This window comes from Pseudonaja textilis, chromosome 7, assembly GCF_049901715.1.
Source record: "Pseudonaja textilis isolate UNSWEBS1 chromosome 7, rPseTex1.2, whole genome shotgun sequence".
NCBI lineage: Eukaryota > Metazoa > Chordata > Lepidosauria > Squamata > Elapidae > Pseudonaja > Pseudonaja textilis.
The window spans coordinates 50,506,790-50,521,122 of record NC_141996.1 but is presented as its reverse complement, the minus strand read 5'-3'; the positions used below and the strand labels follow the sequence as shown (position 1 = coordinate 50,521,122).

The 14,333-nt window shown below is 35.6% G+C and overlaps 3 protein-coding genes across 9 annotated transcripts in view; 2 read left to right on the top strand and 1 right to left on the bottom strand.

Moving 5' to 3' along the window:
* The window catches only part of LOC113436266 (trifunctional purine biosynthetic protein adenosine-3-like), a 42,328-nt gene extending 39,087 nt beyond the window's left edge, over positions 1–3,241 (bottom strand). The window contains exon 1 of the mRNA XM_087937607.1: positions 3,111–3,241. The gene's annotated coding sequence lies outside the window, so the exon portion shown is untranslated. The remainder of the gene's footprint in view (positions 1–3,110) is intronic.
* Positions 3,242–3,369: 128 nt separating this feature from the next.
* On the top strand, positions 3,370–6,009 carry DNAJC28 (DnaJ heat shock protein family (Hsp40) member C28). Its single transcript, XM_026700573.2, has 3 exons — positions 3,370–3,529; positions 4,010–4,074; positions 4,655–6,009. Exon 3 carries the CDS (start codon positions 4,700–4,702, stop codon positions 5,837–5,839), a length of 1,140 nt encoding a protein of 379 aa, XP_026556358.1. The 5' UTR covers positions 3,370–3,529; positions 4,010–4,074; positions 4,655–4,699; the 3' UTR covers positions 5,840–6,009.
* TMEM50B (transmembrane protein 50B) overlaps positions 3,511–14,333 on the top strand; it is a 25,997-nt gene continuing 15,174 nt past the window's right edge. For 3 of the 7 annotated variants that reach the window (XM_087937596.1, XM_087937595.1, XM_026700576.2), the window contains exons 1-2: positions 10,414–10,472; positions 13,409–13,559. In XM_087937596.1, coding sequence (XP_087793722.1) covers positions 13,461–13,559 — 99 coding nt within the window. In that variant the 5' untranslated portion in view covers positions 10,414–10,472; positions 13,409–13,460. Of the gene's footprint in view, positions 3,530–4,009; positions 4,075–10,413; positions 10,630–13,408; positions 13,560–14,333 lie in introns of those variants that run through there. The other 4 variants (XM_087937597.1, XM_026700577.2, XM_087937593.1 and 1 more) reach the window with 3 other exon arrangements.

The window sequence follows — 14,333 nt, the reverse complement described above, 5'->3', positions numbered from 1 at the left end:
CCATCTGTTCTAGCAGTAATAACATAAATCGCCAATTCACATTATCAAATGCCTTCTGTGCATCTAGAAATATCAGAGCCATTTGTTTTTCAGGATGTACCTCGTAGTATTCCATAGTGTCCAAGATTACTCTCATGTTGTCTTTAAAATAAATAATAATAATGTGAAATATTAATGTGAAATAAAATCCCAATTTATCGGAATGTAAGCCAGAATTTAATAGTACTAATTTTCTAATAGATCTAATTTTCCAAATGCAAAAATAGCATTATAAAAATAAAAATATTTTTAGCATTTGATTTATTGGATGAAAATGCCATTGTACTATAAAGGGAATTTCTATTTGCTCTATGTCTCATAGATGCTCATACTGAGGTCATAGATGGTTCCTGAATATTTCTGGCTTTGTTTGGTTGTTTAATATAAAATTGTATCTATCCATAACAGCATCATATGCTAAATAAATAAATATTTACAGTAGCTTAATTGCTAAACAAGCTTATTATTCATGAATATATCTCCTGGATTTGTAACCTTTCATCAACAAATGGCTTTTAATTCAATGAGCTGTATGTCTCTATAAAATACAACATTCCTACGAACATTAATAAGGGGAATGTTTACAACTTTCCTTATTCAAAATGAGAGGCAAGGTCATACTGTCAAAATAACCTGCTTAATTGACATTCACATTTTTAAAGGATACGTATACCACATTATAAATTATTGTTTTCCCAGATTCCTGTGTACTTATATCAATAGTATTTATCATGGGTGAAATTATAATTTGCTTAGATCCAATGCATATACATGTTCATCTTTAGTCTCTGTAGTCTATCTTAGAACTTTGTTGATGAACCTCAGTTCTGTTTTGCTCTGCAAACAGCGGGGGACCATTGATTCACTGTAACTTGCTGTGTTAACTTGTTTAACAGGGGTGTCAAACTCACAACACATGGGCTGGATGCATCATGCACTGGCCATGCCCATGCTCAGTTTAGCGAAGGGGAAAAACGTTGTGATATGTCATGTCTCCATGATGACACGAGTTTAACACCACTGCTATAGGCAGTAACTTAAAAGAACTTTAAAAGAAAATAACATGGGCAAAATACAAAATGGTTCTCATTTGCTAGAAAAGAATGAAATGAGATTTCAGGCATAAATTTGGAAGAAATGTTGCAGAGGTTTCAATTATTACAAATCACAAGAATGTTCTAGAGAAAGGGGGAATATTTTGAGACATTCCTGAAATATGAATAAGATTAGACTAGAGCTATACAAAATACTCAGCTAATTTGTACCCAGTAATAAAGAACATTAGATAAGGCACTTTCAAGATTCTGTCATTCTATAAGACAGGGATCTTCAAACTTGGCAATTTTAAGACTTGTGGACTTCAACTCCCAGAATTCCTCCTCCAGTCATGCTAGCTCAGGAATTCTGGGAGTTGAAGTCCACAAGTCTTAAACTTGCTAAGTTTGAAGACCCTTGCTATAAGAGTTTCTGTACTTCTTGTACTGCCTGTTCCCAGAGACACTGGGAGTCGGACAACATACACAATTTATTGTAGCAAATGACTAGGCTGAGCCCGAGTGAGTTAAATGTGTCATCAGTCTCAAGTCCCTAGCACCCATAAGAGATCTAAGTCCAGCCCACCTTCAATTATGTTGAGACTCATCTACTGCCAATTTGCTCTGGCTGTTAATCATTCAGATTAATGTCAAACACAGGAATTCAGAGCACAGGCAGTTGAAATGAATATAGGTTTATCGTATGCTTGTACAGAGCATACAAGTCATAGACTAGCTCTCTTAAGTAAAGCACCACCTCCTCAAAAGACAGTAGCATAGCCAGAAGAGAACCATAACTGTTAAACAGGAATGCTGCCTTGCTTGGGTTTAACTTTATTCTACTTCTTCCCATTCAGAGTTGCTGAAGTAAGAATGGGTTGCATGGAAATGATTCTTCACGATGGTATTATGTTGCTAGGCAATAGACATAAACAACCATCATTCCTCAGCATATCAACAGTTGTCAGTTATTATGTATAGTGCTTTTCTTCTATGTATCTCTAAAAGGCAGTAACAGATTTAAGCATCATGACCTGATTTTTATTTATTTCATTTATTTATTTTGTCAGGCAATTATAAGATAACAGGTATAAGTATGAACATAGTTATGAATACATGAAATTGATAGGTATAAGAAAAATAAAAAGAAACAATAAAGGACAGGGATGGTAGGCACATTGGTGCGCTTATGCACACCCCCTACAGGCCTCTTAGGAAAGGGGTGAGGTCAATAGTAGACAGCCTAAGGTTAAAGTTTTTGGGGTTTGGGGAAGAAACCACAGAGTCAGGTAGAGTATTCCAGATATTGACCACTCTGTTGCTGAAGTCGTATTTCCTTCAATCAAGTTTGGTACGGTTTACCTATATGTTGAGGTGATTAAATTAATTGGTTTAATTTAATTGGCTCTCCAACTTTTTCCGGCAATCAGAATCTGTGTTTACTTTCACTTCCTTTATCTCTCAACTAGGATGAGAAAGATTTTATAGTGTGACTTTTCAAGACTTTTCACTTTGATTCCCTTTTTGCACTGCATACTCAGTGACAATTTTTTTTTTCCTTTGCTTGTTTTACTCCTTCCTATTGATCTTCTCTGAGTAGTCTTCTGTTCTCCCATTACTTGGAAAGTTTTCAATCTTTTCTTCAGTGACATGTTTGCAGCAATAAGTCTTCTGCCACTTTTCTCTCTTGTGTATCTTCTGTTTTCACATAATTTGGAGGCTTTCAACTTCTTTTTCAGGGCCTCAGCATGCTCCAGTAGTGTCTCAGACTATTTTTCTTAAACAGCAACTATTACAGGAGCCAATATTTTTAAAGGCACTTCTCAGAAATAACCACAAAGCGCACACACACACTCAATTGTGACAGCAACCAAAGCCAAGTCTGCTTTAAAATCTTGTCCCTCTCACTTGCATCCCAACTACATCAGAAAAACTTAGTAGTAATTATCTGGATAGATCTGGTAGAGACAAAAGGATCAATTAACTGGGCATACTTTTCTAAAATAGTAAAAAAAATTTTTTTAAATAAAATAGTACCTGCCGACTAGTAAGGGTTGTTGCAAAGACTTCGCTGGGGGAAAACCGGTTGCAATTATTTCATGAATTTTAATAATTTAATATATACCATTGAATTCCATCATTAATATTGTAGCGTAATTATTATGGATTCATTACAAAATAACTATAGACAAACAAGAGTTTTATTTCCCCTTTAATGCCGATCCAGGAAGAGGCTACCACGATTGGCTCCTCGGGACTCATACGCTGACCTTAGGAAAACTACGACTCCCAAAACCCCTTTCGACATAATAGATTATCCAGAGGGACTGGGGGTTACGTCGCAGTTGTGGCTCGGTCCCAGGAACCGCGATGGTGGTTCGTTATTGAATATTGCATTAAATCTGAAAACGCAGCCTGCGTGTTAAAAATGCCTGGCCGGAGGAGTGAAAAAAGGGGTGAGATTCTTAGATGTAGCGAGGGAATGAGAGGAAGATTTTGTCTTGTTTTTTTCTTTTCGTTAGGTTAGGAGGAATTTAAATGTCAGAGATTCCAACTACTGTGCAGTGTTCTGCGGTTGTGGCAGGGTACCAAGCTCTTCGCTCCCCGCTCCCCAACCCCCCCCCCTCATTCTCTTATCAAATACAAATGTCGGGTTGATTCAGGCCTGAGAACTGCGAATAAATGAACAAGAGAGCAAAACTGAGCTTGCACCTGCACCAAATGCCAGTCCTACACTGCTCCTTTGCACTTGTTTTATATTGGAAATTAGTACCATAAGCAATATATGAATAGGAAAGAATATTAATAGAAAATAGTATAAAAATATATAAAGATTTCAGCTTAGTAATGTAAATAATAGAATGGTTTCACTGATGGATCAACAGTTCACCTTTGCTATTGTTTATATTTTAGTGGGAATTTTTATTTTTTCACAGTCTAAAAAGAAATCCAGTATTTTCAAGATGTGCAAAATAACCATGCTTTTATAGAAGAATTAATGGTAAGCATTCATGGTTTTAATCCTACAGTACTAAGAAATTCCATTATGTTTTACATACTGTTTTACATATTGCATAATGCTGTCATTCTGCAACTTCTGGGTCAAAATTTGTAGGGTTAGGTTAGACAGCTGGGAATGTTGTTTGTTTTTAGTTGATCTAACTGATTATCTAGTTGGGGTAATAAATTGCTGACTTTTTAATCAATTACATTTTAAGTGTCACACTGTTTGATGAAAATGGACTGTATTTCTTTTAGTCAGTATCTGTTGAGTATGTTCAATCTATACTGAACTCTTAATTCATAATTGTTTATTATTCAACAACAATTTCAGTTTTTTTAATACAGCATGGCAGAATCAACATGTTTTCTAAACTAGTTAATTCCATTGACATAATGATCCAGAAGTACATATAAAAGTTCAGTACACAAACCTTTGGTCTCTAAACTTTTACTGTGTGTGTAACCAGTCAATTTGGTTTTCTAAAACTGTCTAACAGAAAAAAAAATGTATTAACAATAGTTAATTTAAGAAGAATAAATTCATAATAATTCATTTAATTCTATTTAAATTTATTCAGATTTACAATTAGGTAATGGTTAAAATATACCTACACTGAAGAATTATGAAGTGGGTCTGTGCGGTGCTGATGAGAAAAATACACCATCATGTCTGGATGTGTTCAGCGTTGGTTCCAAAGAAAGCAAAATCAGTTCAACGTTGCTTTATCTGTAACTGTAGACTGATGTCAGATCACAAGCCTCAGAATGTTATAGACTCTTACAAGCTACTTAAACTTCAGGAAGGGTGTTCATTAGATGATGTTAAAAACTCATTTTTAGAGCTTGCTAAACAATTCCATCCAGATAGTGGATCAGTTACAGCAGATTCTACCATTTTTGTTCAAATCAAAGAAGCATACAGAGTTGTTGTTAATGATATGGCCAAGAAAATAAAATCAAGAGATAAGGAAGAGGAGGAGGATGAAGACAAATTGAAGTCTAAAGCTGTACAACATAGACAGTATTTAAATTTTGAAGGTATTGGTTTTGGTACTCCAAGTCAAAGACAAAGGCAGTATATACAGTTCAGAGTTGATAGAGCTTCTGAACAAATCATGGAATATCGACAGCGACAAATGGACAGAGAACTAGCTACGGGAGATGTTATGCTAGCTAAAGATTTAAAGCAAAGTAAAAAAGCAAAAATAACCCAAGCAATCGAACGCTTGGTTGAAGACCTCATTCAAGAATCTATGGCAAAAGGAGACTTTGATAATCTAAGTGGTAAAGGAAAGCCATTACAAAAATTTTCAGACTGTCCACACATTGATCCTATGACACACAATCTGAATAGGATCCTGATAGATAATGGATACCAACCAGAATGGATACTTATACAGAAAGAAATACGGGAAACAATTGAAAAGTTAAGGAAGACCATAATAGCTTCTAGGAATAAGGTAGGTGATCCAATGACCATCCAAAAAGAGATGCAATGGAAGGAAGTTTGTGAAGAATTTAGGGAAAACATTAAGATATTAAACAAAAGAATTAATGATTTCAATTTAGTTGTTCCTATTCTTAGCAGACAGATGGTCCATTTTAATGCAGATAAAGAGATTGCACATGTACAAGACATCTTTGAAGCCCAGATGAAAAATAAGTCCGAGGCAGAAGCAAAGAAAACTGAAGCTGAAATGGAACATGGTAGACATGACATAAAAACCATTGTTTTAAAGTGGATAGCTCGTATTTTGAAGTAAGATCAAGAATTTAGTCATTTAATTTCATAGTCAATGAACTTTAAATAAGATTCATAAGACATGCCAAAGGCATTTTTTTTTTGTCCTATTAACTATTGGAATAATCCTTTATTCAAACTGAAGAACTGAACTAAGTTGCAAAACTACAAATAAATGTTTATTAACAATCATATTTTGGTTGAGATTTTTTTGTCAACTTAATATTTAGATAAGGTACCTCAAAGGAGCTAACTTATATAATGTGTTCAAAATCTGGAACCTGTGATTCCTATGGAATTGAAATATGGCAAATTTCATAAAGCATTTTATGACATAATACAGAAAGGCATAATATTTTTCCTGTGCTGTACAGTTCAGCATGGGCTATTTTCAAGGCAGATGCATCTCTCAAAACCTCCTTGTTTAAGAACTTTTCCATTATATTAGAAGCTCTGCCATTGTTGAAGGCTTTGAGGAATCTGCTACCTTGGAAACGATGGTCAAATGGGTTACTGGTTGTCCTGTTTGTGTGAAACCTTTCGCTGGGCAAAATGGTACATTGTAAGGCAACAATTTTTAAGCCAAGGTATCTCAAACAGGCTAACATAGAGTACATGTAACATTATAACAAAAAAAAATTGTCATAAAACATTTCCTGTGTCATACAGTTCAATATTTATGATATTGATTGCATATTTATGATATTGATTGCAGGAAATACAACTTCAGCATCAGAGCGGTAAATGTCTGGAATACTCTGACTCCGTGGTTTCTTCCCCAAACCCCAAAAACTTTAACCTTAAGACTGTCTACTGTTGACCTCACCTCTTTCCTAAGAGGTCCGTAGGGGGTGTGCATAAGCGCACCAACGTGCCTACCGTCCCTGTCCTATTGTTTTTTTTTTTCTTATTTGTATCAATTTCATGTATTCATAACCATGTTTATACTTATACCTGATATCTAATAATCGCTTGACAAAATAAAATAAATAAAAAATATGGACTACTTTCAAGGCAGAGATCTCTCTTGACTATTTCCATAATATTTAAGAACATTTCCGTACATCATAAGCTCCACCATTGCTAAAGCAGGTCACAAGTGGTCATGGATTGTCTGGTAATGGCACTGAATTTAGCAGATAAACAAATGGGAATCTGCCATCAGGATCCAGATTTAATTGTGTTAGAAGGATAAATTTGGTTTAGGATGATAAATTTCTCAAAAATGCATGAAGTGCTGAAAAAAAGACTGAAAAGTTTTTGGCCCAAATATGTTCAAATATTTGAAGATTACTTTAAGGTTATTTAAAACCATGCTATCTGATGTTCAAGTAGAACATATTCCACAACAGGATCAAACAGCTGAAGGACAGCTTTGCAGTGGTATTCACAAGGATGTAAAAATAAGGCTTGCTTCAGAAAATTGAAAGTTTGCTCCAATAAAACAAAAAGGAGCACACATTCTGGCAGAGTTAAGTGTAAGAAGATTGTAAATTGCTAACGAGCAGATAGCAAGAATAAAAACAAATACAGATTGTTCTTGTTTAGTAACAGTTTGCAGTATAATAGTGATGATAAACTAACTTTACGACCAGTGCTTGCATTTATATCCTTCACAGGTCTATAAAGCAAAGGAAAGCCAAAGATCATAAGCACTTAGTAACTGCTTCACTTAATGACTGATTTGCTGCTCACAGTTGTGATTAAATGAGGACTATCTGTAGGCAGATAGTACATTTCACAATGTAATAATGAAGTGGAGTTCCTCAAAGATCTTTGTTGGGACCAGTACTTTTCAACTATCTCAAATCAAGATCTCTAGTTAACTCATAAATGTTCTTGACTAGAGCTAAGCAATGAGCTAGCTAACTTTGCCAATTATGTTAGATTAAGGGTAGTAAAACACCAAAGAGATTGTGAAGCGCTCTGGTAGGCTTTCTCTGAACTCTGGGAATCCTCAACCAAATGGTGAATGAAATACAATTCATATAAGTGTAATACATTGTACATAAGAACCAGTTTGATGTAGTGGTTAAATACCAGGCTAGAAACCATGATACTGTGAATTCAAATGCTGTATACATTCTTAGTCATGAAACCAATTAGGTAACTTTGGGCCTGTCTCTCTTTGCCCTAGCCCAGGAAAAAGACAACAGCCTGCTTCTGCAAAACCAGTTTTCTCTACTGCTAAAGGCTAGAAATGAGATGGTGAGTTCTAGTCTGCTGTAGGCATGAAAGCCAGTTTGAAGGCTTGGGCCTTTCACTCAGTCTCAGCCCACTCCACCACGTAGGGTGGTGGCTGTGGGGAAAATAGAAGGTGTATTAGCTATATTTGCTGCCTTGAGTTATTTATAAAAATAATAACAGTATATAAACATTACCAAGAAAACCACAGGACCTTATGTGGGAAGTCACCATGACCCAAGTCCAACTCAAAAGCACACAAACACAAATTGTACATGCAGCCAAAAATCTTGACTTTATACATTAATAGGATGAGATGTATATTGCAGTCATAATGGATAGCTCAGTGAGAACACCAACTCAATGTGTGCTACTTTTCATAGTAAGTATGGCAAATTCCATGCTTGAGGATTAATAGAAAAATAACATCTTTTTGGAAAAATGTGATGTAAATTGTAATTGCCACACTTTAAAAAACTGGACATAAACAGTTTCACCTCCCCCCCTCAGGATGCCACTATAGGGCATTGCATGCCAAAGCCACTAGGCAAGGGACAGTTTTCCTTGTGCCATTACTGCTGAACACCTAATTTCCACAACGCTGTCTTACATTTAAGGATATTTACCCATGTAGTCGGGCTGTATTATTACCTTTCTTGTTTTTCTTGCTAGCTTCTTCTATTGATATATTACTTTGTTGTTTGTAAATACACTGAGATTTTATGCACTGGGGACAAATTCCTTGTGTCTCTGATCACACTTGGCCAGTGAAGAATATTCTATCACCATATTTAAAAAAGGATATAGTAACAGATGGAAAGAAGAACAAAAGAGGGCAAATAAAATGATCACGGGCTAAAAGATCTTATGAGGACAAGATATTTGAAAGCTGTATCTTGGAAAACAGGCAAACAGGGAAGCAAATTATATAAAATCACGCATGGAGTAAATGAAAACGCTTTCATTGGGAACTAAAGAAGCTGAATGGAAACAGATTTGAAACAAATTTAAATGAGTTGTGAGTCTGCTGTAGTTATCAGCACCTGTGGTGATCATTATTTATTACATTTATAAGTCACACCTTATATTATTCAGAGCAATTCTGGACAACTTTCAAGGGCATTGAAACATACACATGTTTTATATTATAAAACAATATAAAAAATATCTTGGACATTGGATAAATTAATGGAGGGCAGAGCTAACAAAGCTATTGCTCCTGAAGATTCAGTGTTGCCTCCCAGGTGGGGCAACTTATCTTCCCAGTAGGAAAGGAATAGTGATGGGGGTAGAATATAATTCTTCCCTCTGCTTTCAAGTACCTCAAAACCTATCTAGATTTGCACTGCAAAAGAAATGGTTAAATTAATGCTGGCTTTGTATGAATACCCTAGAAGAAGCAAGCAAAATGAAAATCACAATAAAGTTAGAAGTGTATTTGCTAGCTTAACTTCATGTTTTGCAGCTGAGAGTTTACACACATTTAACTGGAAATAATTCCTATTAAGTTCATTGGGGCTCCTCTCCAAATAAAAATGACTCAGAACAGAACACAATAACAGAATTGGAAGGGACCTTGGAGGTCTTCTAGTCCAACCCCCTGCTCAGGCAGGAGACCTTATACCATTTTAGACAAATGGTTGTCCAATCTCTTCTTAAAAACTTCCACTTGTTGGAGCATTCACGACTTCAGGAGGCAAGTTGTTCCACTGATTAATTGTTCTGTCAGGAAATTTCTTCTTAGTTCTAGGTTGATTCCTTGATTAGTTTCCAACCATTGCTTCTTGTCCTACCCTCAGGGGCTTTGGAGAATAGCTTGACTCTCTCTTCTTTGTGGCAACCCCTGAGATATTGGAACACTGCCATCATGTCTCCCCTGGTCCTTTTCATTAAACTAGACATATCCAATTCCAGCAACCGTTCTTAATATGTTTTAGCCTCCAGTCTGCGGCCAAAACTGGATGATGCAGTATTCCAAATGTTGTCTTACCATGGCTTTATATAGCGTGGTATCAACACTTCACGTGATCTTGATGCTGTCCCTCTTAATGCGGCCTGGAACTGTCGACGCATCCTAGAAATGGGTAAGATGGAAACAAGCGCTATTGACTCTCCAGGAGTTTTCCACTCTTGGACCTTTCTCTCCCCCTTTGCCTATTTCCTCCTGCGCTTTGGCCGCGCCGGCGGCGAGTCAGTAACCCTCAGTACTCTTCACCCACGCTGCAAATCGAAGAAGCCGGCCGAACTTCGCTGTATGTTCACTTTTATTCCCGAAAAAAAAAAAAAGAAAGAAAAAAAAAAACCGAGCCTCCACCGCTGTCCAATCCCCGCGTTTCCTAGCAAGAAATCCGTCCCCCGTTGTGACGAGGTACGCCGGCTGTCGATTGGTTAAAGGGCCTGTCCTTCTCCCATGCCTCTTGCAGGTAGAGCCGGGTTAGCGGGGTCGCGGATGGAGAGTAGCTTTCAACCAGGTGAGGACCTTGCTGTAGTTTGGGGGGAGTCGTCTTCTTCTTCCACCCATTCGCTTTACTCAACGGCTCGTGGGGACTCGGGCGGAGGGGTACAGACATTCTTCCTGCTGTTTCGTCCTGCCGCTTCTTTAGCCTCTTTAATCTGAGGGGAATTGAGGTAGGCTTTTAAAAACATTAAATTAAATGGGCGCCGCCCGGTGCCCCTTCTTTTTCTGGAGGTCATGAGATTCACGACCTCGCTCGCTTTCCTGGACTCGCGACAAGGTTTTTTAAACGAAAAGAAAAAAAAATCGCCTCAGCTGGGAGACGGTGGGGAGACCCCACGAAGTCTAATACTCACTTGCGCGACGACGGTGTCAAAAACAAACAAACTGCAAAGGAAAGAGAAACCTTTAATGCTGTCCCTTCCCCTTTTACTTTCGTTCCTCACGCGAGGTTGTTCGTGTGTGTGAATGCACCGCAGTTGACCTTGGTCGTTATTCCATCTCTTTACGTGCTTCCTTTTTCTTCGTTCCCCCCGCCCCCACTTTTTTTTTTTAAAAAAAGATTAAAACCCTTTACAGAAATAGCTGGCTAAGCAGTCTCCACCTAGGGTACTTCTATGTAATGTGCGGTTTAATTATACACGATGGAAGTAGTCGCAACCGGTAGAGTATCTTAATTTGAAACTGGTTCCACTTGCGTGACTACACTCTTGCTAGGTGAATACAATGTTGTTTAAGATCTTTTGGAGAACAACAATCTTGAAAATGAGACTACTTATTATCTTGTGCCAGCCTGTATTAAAACTGTAGCTTTAAAAAAAATGGACATATTCTCTTGGCAATTACAATAATAAATAAATTATGACAAGTATAATGAATTGGCTTGAAATGTTTGTTTTAGAGTTCAGTGTGTTTTAATTCTCAGGTAAATTTTCATACAATTATAAACTTAAGTTCTTGATTTGATTATATTAATATCTAATCTTCAGTAGCTTTGCCCTTCATAATCTAATTCTGAATAATGGATGTGAATGTGCGAGCTTCTTCTAAATGAAACTATGACAAATGCTTAATGCATTAGAGCAGAGAGGAGCAAGTGCTGACTGACTAGGTTTGTACATTAACTTGTCCAAGAATCATGTAGTCTATAGAATTTGTTCAATCTTGAATTGGACATAATAGTTGGATATTATAACTAATCCAGCAATTTCAAAAGTGTTAGAACACAAAGGCCATACTCTGATCATAGACTGCACTGTCTTAGGTTTATTGGGGTTATAATTCAAAATATCTGAAAGGGAATTGATGGATTGCTTCCCTCTAGTTTTGCTAAGAATTGTTCAGGAATTGCATAAATTGCTTTCATCTTCATTTAGAATGATTAGTATATTTATTGTTTCAGTCTCAGAGTGAATATTTTTGGGGAGTAGAAAGTACAGTAGAAAATTGGTTACAAGAGTTAGATGTACTTAATGGGTGTTTTTGTGTAAAGGGAAAGCCTAAAAGGATATACATTTTTATCTCCCATTTTTATTTTACAATTGTAAAATAAAAGAGGAAGTTCCTGTTTCTAATCTTGAACCTGTTTCCCCAAAACAGGATATTTTTTTTATTTAAAAGTTTATTAAATTTTTCCTTGAAATATCTGGAAATATAGGAATGAAAAAAAGGAACTGCCTGAAATTCTCTAAAATAAATTAGGGCCTTAAAACTCAAATGTGTATGTAATAAAAGGTGTATGTATGCATTGACAAGTGGAGGGGGGCGTTTTCTCTGTTCCTTCTTGTGTTTTGTAACAATAAAAAATCCCTTTCTCTGAATAGGGAACATGGGTTACTAATAATTTATCACTTCCTGGTTCTGTATATTGTGCTAAAAGAGATAGAATACAGAATTCTATAGATAACTTTATGTTTAAACTACTATATAGATAGTTTTTGAGTAAATTTTTTCCCTAGAACTATTAAATATGTTTTCCTGTCAATGCTAATTCGTAACTAAATGTACTAAATGTAGTTTTACAGTATTTATCCAATTACCTGGAGTTTTCAGAACCATATACAAGCTGATCACATTTTAGCCTTATACTGTATTATGTAAACCTAGACATAGCCTAGGTTATGAATTATTGTTTTGTATAAATACATATCTAGATATGAGTGTGCATTTTTTTGTCTGTATATCTTTTATAAAAATATACATTACTATTATCTTTCTATTTTAATGCTGAAGGATTGAGAGTAATGATTGAGTATAAATGCACCAGTATAGGAACATAGAAATGGAATACAAGTGTCAAATCCAGAGTATTAAACTGTGTTACAATTGAAATCAATGCAGTTTTCATTCAGCTGTAATGGTCAAATATGGGTAGGCTTATTAATATTTTGCTATTTCATATGGAGAATGTGGCTCTGTTTTTTTAATTTACTGTTCATGCTGATAATTCTAGAGGTGTTCTTTCTGATTTGATGAAATAATATTCAGTGCAATTCATCACTTTCCTTTTCTTCATAATCTTAAGGGGCTTTGATAGTGGAGTGTCAGCTTCCAAGATACTTTATTCTATCTATAAAGGCCTAAATGTTGATCTTGATGTTTTCATTCACTACCGTACTATAGGTAGGCTACCCTCCTCAAAAGACTGAAATTGAGCATTTTGTTTGATTTCTGCTCATTTAACTAAGTTATGAGCCAGAAAGTTCTTATTTAAATATCTCTCCTAAGTTTGCTCAAAGGCTTTGAGCATGACACTATTAATGTTCCCCTCCAATACTCAATGTTGCAAAATACTGAGAAATGCACAATAAATATTCTTAAGTATATTGGGATGTAGTGTTACAAAACTAAAGTATAATTGAGTTCCTTGAAACAATCACTTTATCTAATCCATTTACATGAAAATAACCACACTTATTTTCATTTTGATGTTGTTTCTAATCTTTTGTTTAGGGGTGGGAACTTACAAAAATCAAGTGTAAAGAAGTTCAACTGAACTTGAAAAATGGCAGGCTTCCTAGATAATTTCCGTTGGCCTGAATGTGAATGTATAGATTGGGGTGAAAGAAGAAATACAGTTGCTTCTGTGGTGGCTGGGATCTTGGTAAGTCATATGACATTATTTATGGCTGATTTTAAGTCTTAGTAATATCATGACCTATATCTAAATTCTGTAAGAGCTTGTCGCATTGAACTAATTTGAAATAATTTTAATCAGTTGTATAGCAGGACATGACATTGACACTGTAAAATTCATAAATATAAGATTAGTTTTGATTAGTAAGAGTTACATATATTTGTGGGATTTTCTTGTTTTCTTTTTGCACATAAAAAGGAAAAAAAACTTGGATTAATTTTTTTTTGTTTTCAGATTACTAAAGAGACCCCCATAATTTTATATCTATAACATTTTACAAAAAAATATGGATGGATGCTCAGTTCTAATAATGAAGTGAGTTGACCTCTTGCTAATGATGATGCCTTAGATCCTCACCAATATGAGAATTCATGAATTATTGTGTTAATGGTACAATATCCATTCACAAGGAATTGGAAGGAGAAGTGGTAACTAGCTACTGGTTCTCTGTGAACTTTGTAGACCTGCAAATGGGTAAACATGTTGATGCTTATAATATTTTGAAATCCAAAATGTATTTTAAAGTAGTCATATTAAGTAATCCGAATTAGTCTCATCCATCTGTAAGTCAGATATTAAAAGCTGGGAAAACTGTGGAAGTGACTTACATTCTATTTCTTGTACTTTAAGAATGATTTCTTGTAGTTGTGTAGGTTAACATAAAGAAAAACTAGAAATGTTGATTATTTTACAAAGGTTTCCACTTCTCAGTAAAATCTCTCAATTTATATTTGTATTTAT